General features: G+C 40.1%; 1 protein-coding gene across 1 annotated transcript in view; it reads right to left on the bottom strand.

Moving 5' to 3' along the window:
- The window catches only part of STX6 (syntaxin 6), a 50,963-nt gene that overhangs the window by 9,127 nt on the left and 22,997 nt on the right, over window positions 1-18,839 (bottom strand). Inside the window, exons 4-7 of the mRNA XM_032160848.2 lie at window positions 11,642-11,704; window positions 8,255-8,380; window positions 6,496-6,602; window positions 2,946-3,040 (exon numbers count right to left, since the gene is read on the bottom strand). Coding sequence (XP_032016739.1) covers window positions 2,946-3,040; window positions 6,496-6,602; window positions 8,255-8,380; window positions 11,642-11,704 — 391 coding nt within the window. The remainder of the gene's footprint in view (window positions 1-2,945; window positions 3,041-6,495; window positions 6,603-8,254; window positions 8,381-11,641; window positions 11,705-18,839) is intronic.

The following is an 18,839-nucleotide window of genomic DNA, read 5'->3' as shown; positions in this document are numbered from 1 at the left end:
TTTAAAGCCGTTTGCCTCTGAAGCTGCTAAGCTGCCTCTATGAAGCATAAACTAGGTAACCCCAGGGAGCTGTTACCCCAGCAGACTTCTCGGCACTTCCCGCAGAGGCTTCATGCATAGAAGGAATGGGTACTAACCACAGGGGCTTTTGTGACCTCAAGAGGAAAGTTTTAAGCAGCATTGCAAGCTCAGGACCTGCCTCAAAAAATCAGAGGGGAACAAGAGAACTCCAATGGTAGTTTTTTCTCTCTCTCAAAATATTTTTCTCCCCTAAAGAGAAAAGATGAATGGAATGTTGGAAAGTGAGAGGGATAAAAATCTCAGTATCTACTTAAAATACTTCTGTGGGTAGAATACAATTACTGTCTCTCTCAGGTCATTCAAAAAAGTACATGTGGAGTCCTGGTTGGTTTCTCCCCATGAAGCAGACAGCCACGGGGAGCGGAGATGGTCTGCCTGTGTGTCCGTAGCTACTTAATCACACTTTGCTGTGCCTCCATAGGCTTCCTTTATGCACAGGTCTGATACCAAAGCAGTGAACTTCTGCAAAAATTATGGAGGAGAGCAGGAGCAATACAAATTGCTTGTTTGTCAAATTGAAGCAGAAAGCACCAAGCAGGAAGAGGTCCTTAGGGAGTATTTCTTTGGGTAGCAAGCAAAGATTAAAATGAAAACACAAGCAACCTGTCAAAAGTGAGGCACCGTTCAGGATAAATGCTCTGTTTCCTGGCTCTTTTTCTTATACAAATATAACCAAAGTTATTACACTGCTTCCCCAATTTTTCTTTTGGGAAAAAGTAGAATAAAGCATAAGCAAACTTCAGTGCTATTTATACACACTGGGCCGCTTCTCACAATGCAAGTACTTTTCTAAATTATTCATACCCAGAATGCTGGGAAACAAAGACAGTGCATCTTTGTTCACTTGCTCTTCCCCAAACAGAACTGGTGCTGGAGTAGCTACTTGACTTTGCGACTACTACATACATGAGTGAGAGGCCTGGAGTTTAAACTGGTTATACAATTCTTCATTAAAACATCTTTTGTTTTGTTTTAAGTAGAGGGGAGAAGGTAGAAGAGAGAACAGAGGGAATCAGAAAAGACTTTGCAAACCTTTCTCTAAATGTGTGACAGATGAACTAAGCTGGTGCCTGCTTCCCATATATGCACAGTTTCAGGCAATGAAGAGCCCACTAGAAGCAAAGATACTTGTCCCTAGAGAGAAAGAAGAAAATGACTCTAGATAAGAGCTTCTCTTTGTTTTGGATGTAATAGGTCCATTGCGCCTTGGGGCCATTACAATTTTTGTTGCCTTACAATTTCTTAAAAACATTTACTAAGTACCAATAAATAAATGGTAAATGCAGTTAAGCACTTCTACTTTATTGGTATTTCATTTAATCCTCACGATTACCTGGAGAGGCAGGACTCAATGTATTTTTATAGATAAGAAACTGAGCCCCAGAGAACTGTTATGTAACCTATGAGTTAAACTTCTGAAAAGTAAATGTGCATATGTATTTAAATATTGCCTCAAAAAGCTAACCTATTAGACCTTGTAACATGTACCTGACAGCAGAAAACCAACAGAAGAATAGGTGTCAAGAAACAGGGGATGTTCTAACACAAGGGAGGTGTTCTACAGTCAGGGAACATTCAGATGACCTCAAGGAGCATCTCAGTTTCTCCTTCCACCAAGCCACCCCCACCAGATAAAGAAGAGATACTGGATTTTTTTAAATTTAAAATATATTATTTCCCACGTGAAGAGTCACTGGAACATATCTTATATAGTAACTATTATGAAAATTGTTTCTTCATCCTCATCCTGGTGCAAATTTGCTGAAATATTTCAGTATTGATTCAAATATAACAATTTAAAATAGATCCACACATGCCATCTTATTCTGAAGTAGTAGGTATTTTTCTATCAATGAAAGAATGTTCAGGAGAAACAGTAACTGGCTTAACTGTTGTTTTAAATAAGTTCCCTGTTTTGGCAAGGAAATCTTAAAAAAACCAGTAAAACAAAGAAGGATTTTGTAACTTTAAAGAAAGTTATTCTACTGGGCCGGGCGCAGTGGCTCACGCATGTAATCCCAGCACTTTGGGAGGCCAAGGCGGGTTGACCACGAGGTCAGGAGATCGAGACCATCCTGGCTAACACAGTGAAACCCCCTCTCTACTAAAAATACAAAAAATTAGCTGAGCATGATGGCGGGCGCCTGTAGTCCCAGCTACTAGGGAGGCTGAGGCAGGAGAACGGTGTGAACCTGGGAGGTAGAGCTTGCAGTGAGCTGAGATTACGCCACTGCACTCCAGCCTGGGCAACAGAGTGAGGCTCCATCTCAAAAAAAAAAAAGAAAGTTACTCTACTGGAAAAAAAGCAAACATGGTGGGGGATCACAAAGCCTTAACTTTTCCCAAGTTAAGGCTACAAGCAGAAGATAAAGACTAACACATACAAGTCTTCCATTCTCTGATTCTAAGGCATCACACACACAAAAAAAAGTGCCATAAGAAAGGGATCAGCCAGGCACAGTGGCTCACACCTGTAATCTCAGCATTTTGGGAGGCTGACGCGGGTGGATCACCTGAGGTCAGGAGTTCGAGACTAGCCTAGCCAACATGGTGAAACCCTGTCTCTACTAAAAATACAAAAATTAGCTGGGCGTGGTGGCATGCACCTGTAATCCCAGCTACTCAGGAGGTCAAGGCATGAGAATCGCTTGAACCCAGGAGGCAGTGGAGGTTGCAGTGAGCTGAGATGGCACCACTGCACCCCAGCTTGGGTGAAAGAGTGAGACTCTGTCTCAAAAAAAAAAGAGAAAGAGATCTGTAAAAAATAAGAAAGGGATCTGGATGGGCATAACTATGAGACAACGCCCCCAAGACAGAGTTCTAGAATTAAGTACAAATGCTTAAGCTTTAAACACCATACATACCACTGGTCATATGAGATACTTTTGCAAGTTTCTTCATCACATTGTCCAGCCGGGACTGAGTGCTCTCCAATTCATGAGAGAAATCTTCCAACATACTAGAGAGAAGCAGACACAGAAGGTCGCTGGTAAGCACAAAGCCTTGGCAGTGCACTTGCACTGGGTTAACAGGACTAGGCCTCCATTTTAGCAAACAAAATAGGCAACGTTGGGTTTCAGGACCTCACTCTGTTATCCAAAATCCTTGGGACAAGATAGGATTTTGATTTTGGAATTCCTGGGATTAAAAAAAGCCTAAATTACATATGCTTTGTATTAGTCAACACCACCAGGAGGGTCTGGGGCAGTCCCCGTAATCAGATACTTAATATTTCTGCAGAGAAAACTATGAGGAATCACAGTTGGAGTCAGTTCAGGTGAGGTTTTTCTGTAACATGAGCTTGCTGCAAATTTAAAGAAAAAAAAAAAAAAAACGAGACTTCTTTAGAGCTTCCTAGATTTCAGAACTCCAGACAAGGCAGTGTGGACCTGTCTATACAATAACACAAACTCAGTGGCAGTGCAATGTGGTAGAAACAATGCTATCTGAGGCAGACAACCAGGCTTTGCCACTTGTTTACATTGCTACCTTCGACAATGTACTCTATAACTCTTTGGGACTGTTTCCTCACCTATAAAATAGGACAATCCTATCAGCCCAACTTCCCTCACAGGGCTCTTGTGAGAACCAGGTAATAAACAAAAGCACTTTATGTCAATATGAGTTAAGGAATGTACTTTAATAAAATAACCTCCTATAAGGCACTACGTGCTTGATTATAAACCCAGAAGGCCTCGGGACTAACATCCCTGATGGGGTGTGTGAGAGTGTGTGTGTGTGCATGCACACGTGCATTTCCCCATCTGTCCTCACAGAGAAACCAGTATTTCCCACTAGGAAAACTGACTCCAGCAGGCTTACACTATTTGCTGTCCAATGTGCAGCTGGGAAAGAAAACCCCAAAATACTATTTCAGCAGTGCCTATTTCATAAGTCACTAAATATTCCAGACTTTTCAACTTTTGATTAGTAAATGATTACTCTGAGGCTAGAATGCAATATGCCAATTAGTACTAACAGTCTTACTAAAAAGGCTGTATTAACTCTGACAGCATCAATGGCAGTTAGAAACTCCCAGTCTTGATCTGTGCCCACACTAGACACCTGACAGCCTTGCAGGATTCAGGGCAACCAACTCTTCATTAAATCAACTGTTACATAAACTCCATGTTGACAACTAAAACAAGTCTTTGTCCCTTACCTAAATTTTCAAATTAAAAAATATTTAGCTCATTTTAGATCCTGGCAGCATCTTGGTGCTGCAGCTGGCAGGCCTATCCAGGCAGGGCCAAACTCTGAAAAGCAAGAGCTACCTTTCTGTGCTAGCTATGACTTTTCATACCGAAGACGAAACAGGCACATCATCAGGCACATCATCCGACCCTCAGTCCATGGACACTCACCAACCAAGTTGCTAGCCCAAATCTATCTCAGTAACATCCAACAAAAACATGAGTCACATATGCCATTTTACATTTTCTAGTAGCCACATTTGTAAAAATTTCAGAAGAAACCAGTGAAATTAATTCTGTTGTATTAATATAGCCAAAATACTGTAATTTCGACATGCAATATAAAAATTATTAATAAGCTATTTTATATTTTTCCATACTAAGTCTTCAAAATCCAGTAAGCATTTTACCTCTGGAGCACATCTCAATTCAGACTGGCCACATAACACTTACTCAACAGCCACATGTGGCTAGCAGCTATTATACTGGATAGCACAGGTCTAAGTCCAAATCCCATGCTTTTTCCCATTTATCTGTTATTTCTATTTTTTTAGAGACAGGGTCTCCTCTGTCACCCGGGTTGGAGTACAGTGGTGCCATCATAGCTCACTGCAGCCTCAAACACCTGGGCTCAAACAATCCTCCCACCTCAGCCTCCTTCCCTAGTACTTGTGACTACAGGTGTGAACCACCATGCCCAGCGGTTTCATGCCCTTAAAAACAAACCCCTTTACTATTGTTCTAGTGAGCTGTGGAGAGGGAGTGGAGGTAGGGGTGTGTCAATTCACCATCTTTAACTGGAAGTCCCTCAGACTCTATTACCCACTGCCCAGCCAGGCTGCCTCATCAACAGAGAAGCTCAGGCCATTAGTCCTTTCCCCTCCTCAAACTGAACTTTAGGGTCAGGACCTATTTTAGATAGACATGAAACAGATTCTGGCTACTCCAGCTTCCTACCTGGTCTCCCTACCTGGCTCCACTGCAGCACATAATCTAAATTACACCTGATCACACCATCACTCCTAACCTCACCTCCACTGGTCTCTCATCATGCTGAGAATAAGTGGCCGTACCTCCTTATCATGCTGACAAGGCCTTCCCTGGTTTGTTCTCTGCCTCCAGACACATGGAACCTCTCTGCTCCATGCACGTGTACACCTCTCCATCTTCACAGGCGCACTTTCTTCCTCCTGGTCTACACACCCCACACCACCTGCCTCCACACCAACTCTCACCTCACCTGGCTAGCATCCACACATCCTTCAGATTTCAGTTAAACCCCTCTTCCTCAAGGACCTTGGGCTAAGTCAGGGCTCTCCAGGCAGCATGCACTGGTGCCATCCCAGGGGCCCTCCCACTTCACTGCCATCACCTAATGACCCCTCGCCACTTAACCAATGTCTGTTCTACCCTGCAAGCGCCAAACTCTTTGGCAGAGATGGGTTGTCTTGTCTGCTGTGTTCCCTTCTATATCCCTTGGCTTCCAGAAGGCCCGGTGTAGAACAGGGGCCCACTAAGAATTTATAATGAATCAATGTGTCATGATAAACGTAATACCGAGACAGGAAAGTTTCTGAAATATCCTGGTGGACTGTTTTTTTATTTTTCTCTTTCAAAAGATTTACAAAATGATGTGGCAGCATTTAAGAATGCAGTTTTTGCCATCGAACTTCTGGGTGCAAAAGGGATTGTTCATAAGGAAAAACAAACTGAGGTTATGTTTTGTTTTTATTTTTCTGAGAGGAAAGAGTTTTTGTTAACTGGCGTTAAATTTGTAAGTTTAAAAAAAAAACAACAAAGTTACAATAATTTAAGATTCAAAGCAAAAAGTGTCTGTTCAATATAGCGGGAGAGTCATGGGATGATAAAGTCAGCTCATGTCCTATCCTCTCTGGAACAAAAATCCCCACAGGTTACAGAGGCTTCTCTGTTTCATATTCCCATTCATAACTATACTTCGAGTATCTGCTCAGAGAAATCTGTATCTGTTTTTGGAGGTGTTTAAAAATAATAACAACTTTGCCTAAAGCCTGTAGCAAAATTTACGAAGTAGAATTGCTTCTTTTGGGGAGGCTAATCTGTAAAACAGAATAAAAATGCAGATATGAATAAAATAGCTTTTGATTTTACCAGCCACGTAGCTGCCAGGCTTTTTAGGGGTCCCGTAGGATGGCTCTGCCCCTCAATTTCACTGCAGCAAGAGGGGTGTCTCAATACTCACACTGCCTGTTCCTCCAGCTCCCCTCCGATGCGCTGGGACATGTTCTTCAGCACCCCGATGCTGCCAGAGACCAGCTCCAACTGCTCATCCTGCTGTTCCACGATCAACTGGTGCCAGAGAAATGGGAAATAAGCAATTAAAATCCATCTTACCTGGTTCCAAGCCCAGCACTCTAGCAGCTGCTAGTTTCTTTGCCAACTTGGGACAATTCACATTCAGAAGCAAAGCCCAGAAATCAAAGGACCAGACCGTTGCCTCTGAGAACACACTGCTCAAAAGGCTGGATTGTCAAGCTACTGATATCTCCTGCTGATCCAACTTGTGAACAGTCAGCAGGGCTTGAAACCACCAAGAGAGATTTACTCTGGTTGGCTGACGTCCAATAATGGAGCAGACAATGGCTGAAAGCACACGTGCAGATGACCACTGAGACATGGGGATGTTTGGGAGGAGGAAGCCCATTGCCAAGATCAAGGTCTCAATCCACAACAGACTGCCACAGCTTAAATACAAGAGAGTCTGGCAAATCTCTGGATGTGGGGAAACTATGCAGTCTTTCCTCTGTCTTCAAGGACAAACTAAAGGATGCCCTGTGGCAATAAGTTACCTCAAGGACAACTACTGACTGACAAATATTTACTTTTAGTTATGTTGCATTCTTCTCACTTTCTATAGAAAAAAAATGTCCTGGGTTTAATAGCAATTTAAGTAGACAACTGGTTAAGCAGACATACTAATGTAAAGAACAAAAGAACATATAAACTACATGTATACATAAAACACAATATTTAAGAATCAATAGTTTCAATGGGTACATGCTCCTCAAATCCCCAGACACATTATCATTAGCTTGCTTTTATTAATACAGCTATATATCAAAGGCAACAACAGACATAATCAACTTCATTTTCCTCCTACCCCTTAACCTACACAAAAGCAGTCAACTTTATATATGACAAAACCAACCAACAGGCCGGGCACGGTGGCTCACGCCTGTAATCCTAGCACTTTGGGAGGCCAAGGCAGGCGGATTGCCTGAGCTCAAGAGTTCGAGGCCAGCCTGGGCAACAAGGTGAAACCCCATCTCTACTAAAATACAAAAAAAAAAAAAAAAAAAATTAGCTGGGCATGGTGGCATGCACCTGTAGTCCCAGCTACTCAGGAGGCTGAGGCAGGAGAACTGCCTGAGCTTGGGAGGCGGAGGTTGCCGTGAGCTGAGATGGTGCCACTGCACTCCAGCCTGGGTGACAGAGCGAGACACCGTCTCACAAAAAAAAAAAAAAAAAAAAAAGAAGCCAACCAATAATTTTCAATGAAAAAAATGAGATCTTTCTGAAAGTGTCTTTGCTGAGATGAACAAAGGTCTGTTTTTTTCTAAGAGAACTAACTAAGCTTGGTTCTTTTTTTTTTTAGAGAAAGGGTCTTGCTCTGTCACCCAGGCTAGAATGCAATGGCATGATGGAAGCTCACTGTAGCCTTGAACTCCTGGGCTCAAGGGATCCTCCAGCCTCAGCCTCCTCAGTACCTAGGACTAAAGGTGCAAGCCACCACGCCTGGCTGAGCTTGGTTTTCTTAAAGCAGTCGTGCTGTGAAGATTTTGAAACCCTTTATATATGCAATTATTAAACACAATCAACACCGGACAAGCTCTGGCTTACCCTGCTTGTCACTAAGCCACAAGACCCCATGGCTGGCAAAGGAACTAAGGGGGTGTCTTGTTTCCCACTGCCCTGTCCTAAGCCTGGGGTCCTCGGGGTACCTGCTGCTGTGCCTGCTGCTCCTCAATGAAATGAGAATTGGCTCTCTGGAGCTCTCGGTCCACACGCCCGTATTTCTCTGTTGTTCCAGTGCTCCAGTTCTGGCTGCCACTGTCTCCCAGCAGTGCCTGTGTGAGTAGAACAACCGGAGGAGTCAGGAGAAACAAACAATTACTATCTCTGAACAAGTGATGCATCAAGAGTGATATAAAGAGTTTTCACATTTCTTGTCTATTTTCCCCTGGGCAAGCCTTTTATGTAGTGGTGTAGGTTGGTGCCTGGGTGGTACTATTTAAGGAATTCCAGGAAGGGCCCTCTATGTCTTTAAGCTCTCCCAATAGGACTCACAATGGGCTCTGTCCCCTTAAAGTGCAAATAAATGCCTGCTAAATCAACAAACACCCATCTATATACTGTGTTATAATTGAAAAGCATTCAATCTCTTGTAAAAGAGCTCTTCCTGGTACCTGTGGAACTTCAGCAACCCATAGGTTCCAGTCAACCTGATTCCAAAGATCTAGAGTACTTTTTTAAGAAAAGTGTGACCTAGGGGAAGTTTTGGGTTTTTTGGTGGGGGGAAAGGGAGAGTTCCCTGGAATGACAAGAAGGTAAGCCACAGCCCTTCACACACAAAGGCACAAGAACCATCAATGTCTGTTAAGTTTAACCCATGAATAGAATCCAGGGTCCTTCAGGCTTTCCAGATGACAACTGCGGGTTACTTTACCAGGCAGGTATGACCACAAGGAATGCCTGACCCTGGCAACCTAGGCAAGGGCTGCCCTAAATTCAGAGTTCTCCACCAGGGCTCCCAGACACAAGGGTCGGGTTTCCCAAGTATGAATTCAAGGAAGTTTGCAGCCATAAATGAGTAAGGTTGGGTATGTCTTCCTCACATGAAGAGGACAGGGAGGAATGTGAGAGTTCAGTCTCAGCAGTTGGTTCTGACCAGATCCCCACAAGCCTTCCTGACTGGTCAAAGTCACTGCTCACACCAGCCCCGCAGCAAGAGCCAGAAGACGCTAGCAACTAAGACTCTTTTTCCTTGTAGGGTTGCCAAATTTTCCTATCGGGTAATTAAAAAAAAATCTCTGGCACTATTAAAAGCCTGCCTGGTTACTTGGTTCTGTCTGAAAACCCTTCTAACAGCCCCATGACCTTCCTCCATACTGACACTGACCTCTTCTCAGACTGCGAGGGGTGAACTCCATCAAATGGCCAGACTTCAGGGGCTAGGATCAGGGAAGCTCAGTTATTAGAAGCTTTTCTTACAAGAGCTTCCAGGGGCCCAGAGCTTCAGTCCAGCTGGATGGTGACTGTCTCTGGTGTAAAGCAGATCCAAGGCTTTTTGTGGCTGGCTCTGCCCTGACCTGGTCTTAGACTGAAAAGATCCTGCTTATTCTGATCCAGACTCTAAGGACCTCTATGGAAGACATGAGGAAATAGTGACAATTTTTTTTAGGGTCAGAAAAAGGCTATAATGCATCACTGGTCTAAGGACAGAGAACTGGGACACCACCAGGGCCTTGTGTGCTCCTGAGGTCACAGGGCTATTTTTCCTATGTTTTCCATGGTGTACACTTAGGTAGAGCTAAGTGTAGGGCAAATCATCCATGTTTTATTGTAAAATAGCTTAAAGTTCATCAGTCTGATCCCAAATGTCTGTGATAATAGGAAAGAGATTGAGAGAGGGCCCAAGGACTGGAAGATGCACCTGTGTGTGGGTGCCAGAGCAGGGGTGCTGGTGAGGCAAGGAGCAGCACAGCGCCTGGCACCTGGCATGACGTGGCGAGGCCCATGCCTGCTGGAGTGCTTAGAGAGCCCTGACCCTGCTATTCCTTGAAAATTTGCAACTTGACATTTCACTCATAGCCTAAAACAAAATTCCAAGCCATAACTAGACAGGCAATATATAAATACATATATGTATATATGCTTTATATAAATATATATTTAAATGTATATAAATATTTATATATATTTATAAATATATAAATATAAATTTTATTTACATTAGCCCAACTACACTATCTAGAGAATAAAACATTCAAATTAAGAGTAACAGCATAGGTGTTACCAACCTCACTGTCACAACTACTTCAGGTACTTCCACTTCCTATAAGCTCAAGTGCAAATGAGAAGAAAAATCCAAAACTAGCCAACTTGAGGCCATTCACTAGCTTCTTTCAAGAGAGGGAGCCAGATAGACTGGACCAGCTAGTGGCTTTTCCTAGCTATATTGCTCAAAAAGAAAGCAAAGGAGGAAAATAAGATTAAAAAGCCAAAAAAAAAACAATGACTTGAAAAATGGAATGCAAGAAAAGGAAAAACGAAAATTAAGTTAGGTGATATTTATAGAAACCTCCCCCTTCTTCAAGCTTCCATAATATTTGTTTTCAAAATTAAGTGTCTTGACAAATACCCACAGGTATGAAGTACTGATTGCTCGTTAGTAAAAATAGTGAAATTTCTCAAGAGCCTACTAAATGGACAATTCATAACTTTCTGGAATCTTAATAAAATTAGACTAAGATAAGTCATTTAAAGCAAATAGTATCACTTTTCATGAAGTCTTTTTTACTTCTAAGGAAAATGGATATCCACAGAATTTAAAAAACTACTTCTGTCAAAAAAAATCACAACAGTTTAGCGACAGGCAAAAAACATTCTATCCAACCAAAAAAGTCTAAATCAAATCTCAATCCAAATGAAAGTCCAAATTCTAGATGACCATTCTACATTTTTCAAAAGGACTGTATTTTAACAATTAGAAAGGAGCTTATATCAATATGCCAAAGTATGTAATTCTTTTAAAACTACTTAAAACGAAAAGAAACTTAATTTAACACACAAGTTTAAGGTTCCTCTAATGTCTTTACATCAAATGTCAATCCTTAGATGTCTACTGTGTTCCATGGGTAGGCAATGTAGTAACTGCTAGAGAGCTCAAAACAAACAAACAAACAAACAAAAAACAAAAAACCATGACACACATCTCTCCTGTCAAAGGGCCTGGAGCCCAGCAGAGAGAAAGACAGTAATTCTAGCCCTTCAAAGAGCCTGGCACACAAAATGTGTTCAACAGGTACGGAATAAACACATTAAAAAAGTAAAAGTACTCTGTGATAAGTGGTATAGTAAGGGTAGGCAAAAGGTGCTATGGAGCCCAGAGGAGAAGACCAGAGGGTAAGAGGAGGGGAGGGAAATGCTGACAGGGTGCTGGTACAGGCTGCCTGGACTGTCACAAAACCTCCCATGGTCACACCAGGGCCTGCAAGCAGAAGTCTTCCTCTTGATTACATGATCCATGGATGGTCAGCATTTTTAAATTCCAAATATCTAACTGTATGCTTTCTCTCACTGATAATTATATTCTGATGTTTTCTCACCTGTCTATTTCTTCTTTCAGCTAATGCCTGCACAGATGAAGTTGACATCTGATCTTTCATGTCCTAATGAGAAAGAAGATATGAAAACAAATGAAAAATATCCTTAAACAAAATCACAGTTAACATTTCATACATTAGCAAAACACACAATTTATTATTACTTTTTAAAAAGAAGACCGCATTTCTTGGCTTTATTTTCAGTCTCAAAAATAAAGAAAATAAAATAAAAAGAAAGATCGTCCCTTAAAAAGAAGTAACCTGGATACTAATTTAAATAGGAGGAAAGAGAAAGGGAATTAACATTTACCAGGTACCTACCACAGGTCAGAAACAGTGCTAAACACGTACACACATTATCACTGAATTTTCACAAGGACCCTGTGAAGCTGGTACTATTTCCATTTTAAGGTTGAGGAAACCTAGGTCCAAAAAGACGATGATAGTTTCTCAAAGTCACATCACTAGTAAAGAACATCCCTGGGGTACAAACACAAAAGCACGTGTTCAAGGGCTTGCATCTTTTTTACAATATATGTAAAAAACCATGTGCTTTCAGTATAAAGTATATTTATCATTAAACACCAAAGAATACTTCCAAATAGTGGTACAACAGGTCACTTATTTTATTTCTGAGTTGGATTCATGAAAGGTATAGACTATTCTTAACATCAGAGTGAATTTCCAGAGTGGTGTCAAAAATAATTTTGTATGGAATGAAAAGTGAATAGATCCATTACTTTATCTGAAGCAAAACACTTTATTAAATGAGTCATTTTGCTTATTTAGCTACAATCCAATCTACTATAGAATGATTTGAACTGAATACATGACTGCAACAACAGTTTTTAAAAGGTTGTCAAAATATAATTTATGCAAACATCAAAGTATAAGACTTTTAGAAACTTCTTTAAAGACCCATGACAAGTAAACAGTAGATCAGACAGTGCCACCACTTTTACAATCCCAGAACTCTGGTAAATATGAGTGAGAACCACCTGATTCAACTTTCAAACCACTCATCTATCCATTTAGCAAACACTCACTGATGTCTACTATGTGGCCAGGCATACAGCAGTGAATACTAGCTAGACCCCTGCCCACATGGAGTTCACTTCATGATGATGTGCCTGAGTCAGTCACGTGAGTGTTGTTAAAGATGCAGTTCCCCTGGATGTCACTATGCTCAGTGAAATAAGCCAGGCACAGAAAGACAAATACTGCATGTTCTTACTCATAAGTGGATGAGATTTCACTCATGGTGGATTTCATGAAGACAAAGAATTGATAGGTGTTTACCTGAGGCCAGAAGAGTGCAGGGGGAAAGGAGGATGAAGAGAGGTTGATTAATGGGTAAAAAATACAGTTAGAAGAAATAAGACCTAGTGCTCAATAGATCAGCAGGGTGACTATAGTTCAACAATAATCTATCGTATATTTCAAAATAGCAAGAAGAGAATAATTCAAATGCTTGCAGCATAAAGATAAATGTTTAAAATGATGGATATTCCAATTACCTTCATTTGATCATTACACATTATACACATGTAACAAAATATCACATGTACCCTAAAAATATGCACAACCATTATGTATCAAGAAATTTAAAAAAAAAATTTTTGAGACACAGTCTCACTCTGTCACCAGGCTGGAATGCAGTGACGTAATCTCAGCTCACTGCAACCTCCGCCTCCCGGGTTCAAGTGATTCTCCTGCCTCAGCCTCCTACTGGGAGTAGCTGGGACTACAGGCACACACCACTACACCCAGCTAGTTTTAGTATTTTTAGTACAGACAGGGTTTCAGTATGTTGGCCAGGATGGTCTTGATCTCTTGATCTTGTGATCTGCCCATCTCAGCCGCCCAAAGTGCTGGGATTACAGGCATGAGCCACCGCGCCCGGCCTAAAAATATTTTTTAAATGTAGTTCCCTAGGCCCCTATGAGACCTATGAAGTCAGACTCTTGACGGCACATTTTTTAACAAGCCCCCTCCCCATCCCCATTCCTTGTCTTACAATGGAAATCTAGAAGCCTTAAAGAGAAACTGATCATTATGCTAGTATCTCCTGGACTGCAGGATTCCTTTTCTGATTATCAATTAGAGTTTAAGATGACATTCTGATAGTCAATCCAACAGCCCGATTTATTTAATATATATTAAAAACTATGCAGAGCAACATTCACTTGGGGGATAATACATGCTTTTAAAAATATACTCAGCTGGGCACTGTGGCTTGCGCCTATAGTCCCAGCACTTTGGGAAGCCAAGGCACTCGGAACGCTTGAGGCCAGGAGTTGCAGACCAGCCTGGGCAACATAGCAAAACCCCATCTCTACAAAATAAATAAAATAAAAATATAGTCAGTGCATTTTATAATAGCGTTTTTTTAAAACAATGAACACATTACTTGCATAATAAAGATATCAACATGCATGTATGGAAAAGTGACATGTTAACCTTTGAACATTGCATGTACAACATACTTTTGCTGTTAGAAGTCAGTGCAGTGGGGGGTAGAGACATTGGCTAAAAAGGAGCACAGGCACGCTTCTGGGAGTGCTGGTAACACTGCAATGCTTCGGGTGCTGTTGAGATGGCTGTGTTCAGTTTATAAATTTATTAAGCTATATATTTAGGTTAATTACACTTTTCTGTACCGTTATATTTTAATAAATATATATATTTTTAATACTACTGGTCCCAAACAATGGCTGGATGGTAAACTAGAGCAGCACTTTGAAAATAAATTTGTCATTCTATACCATGAGTCTCAAAATATTCACTGCCTTGACCCAGTAATTCCACTAACAGGAATTTATTTTAAGGAAATAACATAAAATAGATACAAAAAAAGACATGCAGAGATACGCACTGCAGTATTATTTATAATATGAAAAAAAGTAGAAGTAAGCAGCAAGTCCAAATAAGGGAACAGTAACACAATCCACATGATGCAGTATTATATACTAGGCATTATGTACTAAGCATTGTGCTTATGAAGAGAGTTCAGTGAACAGACAATTCAGAAAAACCCCACAAATGATCAAACATGAATAGATGCAATAACCCACTGGCAATCAAAGAAGTGTAACTAAGAGACATTTTCTCCAATTAGACCAAGAAAGATGAAAAAGATTGATAATACTTAGTGAAGGTATATTCTGATACTCTATTAGAAATATGACTGATAAGGTCTTTTTGTAGGATACTTTGAAAACAATTTTTTTTTTTTTTGAGACAGAATCTCACTCTGATGCCCAGGCATCAGTACAGTGGTGCCATCACAGCTCACTGCAGCCTCAACCTCTCAGGCTCAAACAATCCTCCCACCTCAGCCTCCCAAGTAGCTGGGACTATAGGCACTTGCCACCACGCCTATTTATTTTTTTAATTTTTGGTAGAGATGAGGTCTCACTATGTTGCCCAAGCTGGTCTTGAACTCCTGAATTCAACTGATCTTCCTGCCTTGGCCTCCCAAAGTCCTAGGATTACAGGCATGAGCCACCATGACTGGCTATGAATATTTAAAATGTGTATTCTCATTGAATTTTTTATGAAACAATTATGTAAGTTATGCTCACAAAGATGGTCACTGAAGTATGGTTTGCAAATGCCAATAATAAACAATAACCAAAATATCTACTGGTAGGTCGATGAGTAAATAAATCATAACAGAGCCACATTAAAGGAGAGGGAAACAGCATGATCTTTCATGTCAAAGACCTAGGTTTAAGACTTAGTTATGCTTTTTAATAGCTGCACTAAGTTTCTATTTCTTCTGTACATTTAGAATATCTTTCAGAATCATTGGGGGGATTAATAGAGGTAACACATGAAGCCTGATTAATAGTAGCCAACAATATAGTAAGCACTCAGTAAACATTATCAGCAAATAAACGTATGCAACTATTAAAAATGATAGTCTGCTCCTGGGTAATACAGGACCCATTAGCTACTGAGCACTTAAAATGTGGTCAGTGCAACTGAGGAACTGAATTTTACTTTAATTGATATTCAGTTATTAGAAAACTTTGAAGTATGTCTGGAAAAAATTGGGTTTGTGATTCTACTTTTTCAATTGTAAGTTCTATAAACTCTGAATACAGATCAAGTATTTCCAATGAAAATTTCACATCTGAATTGAGATATGCTTGAGTGTAAAATACATGCCAGATTTATTACAAAAACAGTTTAAAAACTTAAATCTCTCATTAATATCTCTTATATTGACTACATGTTTAAATGATCATGTTTTGGATATATCAGGTTAAATAAAATACATTAAGCTCACCTATTTTTACTCTTTTAATGTGGCAACTAGAAAATTAAAAATGACCAAGAGGTTCACATTTTATTACTACTGAACAGCACTTCTCTAGATTTATCTGTGTCATTGTAAGACTATGTCCACAATGTAATTTTTCATAAAGTTACAGATTATCATGCCACTGCTTTTTAAAAGTTTGCATATTTCAATGTCCATAAAATGGCTGTGAAAAATAAAATTGTTGACACTAATTATTTCTAGGGAGTGAAATGAGAGAACGAAGAGGCATTTTCTCTTTTCTTCAAAGATTTTTCATCAAAATTATTTGCATTTTATAAATACCAAGTACAGATTATTTTTAACCTAAGAAAATAAAACGCTATGATTGCATAACGGTATGATCACAACTATGTAAAAATACAACTGCCCTGCATTGGGAGGAAAATTATGAAGAAAATGCAAAGTCTTGTGCTATGTATTATTCTGAGTTTAGGTTCCTTTTTCTACTTTTTCCTCTTGAAAATTTTCTCTAATTTTCCTTGAGCTTGCATTATCATAATTAAATATGTATTTTAAAGTTGCAGTTTTTAAAGTTTTATGCTTAATAAAAACCATGTGGGGTTATGTGTGTGCCTGCATGGGTGTTAGCCCTGATGAGGCAGATTCCTCCAACAGCCTTGTGGGTGGGCATCCTGTATGTGACCACCACCACTGCAGGTAAGGATCTAAGGATCTATGGCTTTCACTTCTTTTTTTTTTTTTTTTTTTTTTTTGAGAAGGAGTCTCACTCTGTCTCACAGGCTGGAGTGCAGTGGCACAATCTCAGTTCACTGCAACCTCGGTCTCCGGTTCAAACAATTCTCCCACCTCTGCCTCCCAAGTAGCTCGGACTACAGGCGCCTGCCACCACACCCAGCTAATTTTTGTATTTTTAGTAGAGACAGAGTTTCACCATGTTGGCCAGGGTGGTCTCAAACTCCTGACCTCAAGTGATCTGCCCGCCTCAGCCTCCCAAAGTGCTGGGATTACAGGCATGAGCCACCACACCCTGCCGGCTTTCAGTTCTAAGATGGCACTTTATCCATGTGGGTCAAAAGTCAGCAGATACCACACAACACCTTCATATTGGAATTCGGGATCTTAAAGTATGTTACTAAATAGTTTAAACATTTTACAACAATCTATCATGCCAAAAACATAATTACTCATCTTCTTTCTAACACATGAAGTTTAGAACCAGCAGTCAAGCAACAAGTCCCAATAAAATACGGTTCATCTGCCAAAGGAACAACAAATGTCCTGGTTATTTATGCTTCTGTTCCCATTTCACACTGTCTTCCAAGCTGAATGCATGAGACATCATAAACCCCAGTGCTTCCCACTCATAACTCTTACATTTCAAGGTCATCTGTGCACACACTGGATACTTCACCCTTTTTGATTAACCAAAGCCATTTCCACCTTGACTTATAATTGACTGTAAACAATTCTTATATTGGAGCAGGTTCGGTTTTTTCGTGGAGAGGGTAATAGTTCTGATTCTAACTTTTAAAGTTAAAGTCAGAGAATGTTAGTGAGGATTATTTCATAGATAAAACTGAGATCCAGGGAGGTTGAATGACTTACCATGGTTAAGATTTATTAAGGTCACAGCTTAGCCTAGAACTCAGGTTCCCTTACCCCTTATATTCACTGTTGTTCTGCCATATACTGCAAAACCTCTTGATCCTAAAGTAAAACCAAAGTCACTTCTAGGATGTATTTCTAAAACACAAAAATTTCACATGTGGAATCTCTGATGTATAGGTGACTCCACAAGAGTAAAAATGATTACCTCAAAAATATGAAAACTATTTACACAAAAATTTGAATATTTTGGTTCTTCATTAAAAACTGCCAGCAAAACTGAATTTGTACAGACTTAAAAGATGCTTGGAAAAACACACACAAGACTCTAAACAAGGAAAGCTTACTAAAGGCATAACCAATGGACATTAATCAAGAAGAAACAGGCGATTTACTTCTTCAGGTTGAAGCAAGAAAAAAAAAAAACAAAACAAAATGCATAGAGTATCACTGACTCCCCTGCCTACAAAAGAGAAAGCATAAGTAGAATACACTGTTTGAAAGATAAAGTCAATCAAAATTTTGGAGCAATATTAAATGAAAGCCCACTAGTAATAGTAACAGAATAGCTAACATAAATCTGTACAAATTCTAATTTCAACTTCATTTCGTCTCATTTTCCAAATCTGCTAACTCTCTGCTCCCTCTCTGTTGAGCTCCTCCACCCAGAACTCAGAAATCTCTACATACAAACACTGTTTAGCTAAATGTGGTAATATGGAATTACACAAGGTGTATTTTGTTTTTATTTTTAATCGAGTTAGCACCATTGCTATTTCCTTCTCTTCTATAGGACTTTCAACTAGAATTTATTAAAATCAGATCAGCAAAAGCTCAGTTAGGTACTGTTAGCCTACCACTGGTAAATATTAACAGCTTCCCCCAAAGGGGTCATAAATTTAAACAAGAATGATTTAAAACCCTAAAATATTCAGGTGGATCACATAGTTGAGTATCGTTTAGATCTCAACTCTAAAAGGACAGTAAGATTTTGAAGTACTGACTTGATTTAGAATACCTCTTATTATTCTGTTCTCACACTGCTATAAAGAACTGCCCGACACTGGGTAATTTATAAGAGAAAGACGTTTAATTGACTCACAGTTCAGCATGGCTGGGGAAGCCTCAGGAAACTTACAATCATGGCAGAAGGGGAAGCAAGGCAACTTCTTCACAAGGCAGCAGGGAAGAGTGACAGAGCAAAGTGGGAAGAGCCCCTTATAAAACCATCAGCTATCATGAGACTCACTCACTATCATGAGAACAGCATGTGGGAAACTGCCCCCATGATTCAATTACCTCCAC

This window comes from Hylobates moloch, unplaced genomic scaffold (assembly GCF_009828535.3).
Source record: "Hylobates moloch isolate HMO894 unplaced genomic scaffold, HMol_V3 SCAFFOLD_8, whole genome shotgun sequence".
Classification (NCBI taxonomy): Eukaryota; Metazoa; Chordata; class Mammalia; order Primates; family Hylobatidae; genus Hylobates; species Hylobates moloch.
The sequence above is the reverse complement of the archived record's forward strand: the minus strand, read 5'-3'. Positions and strand labels throughout refer to the sequence as shown.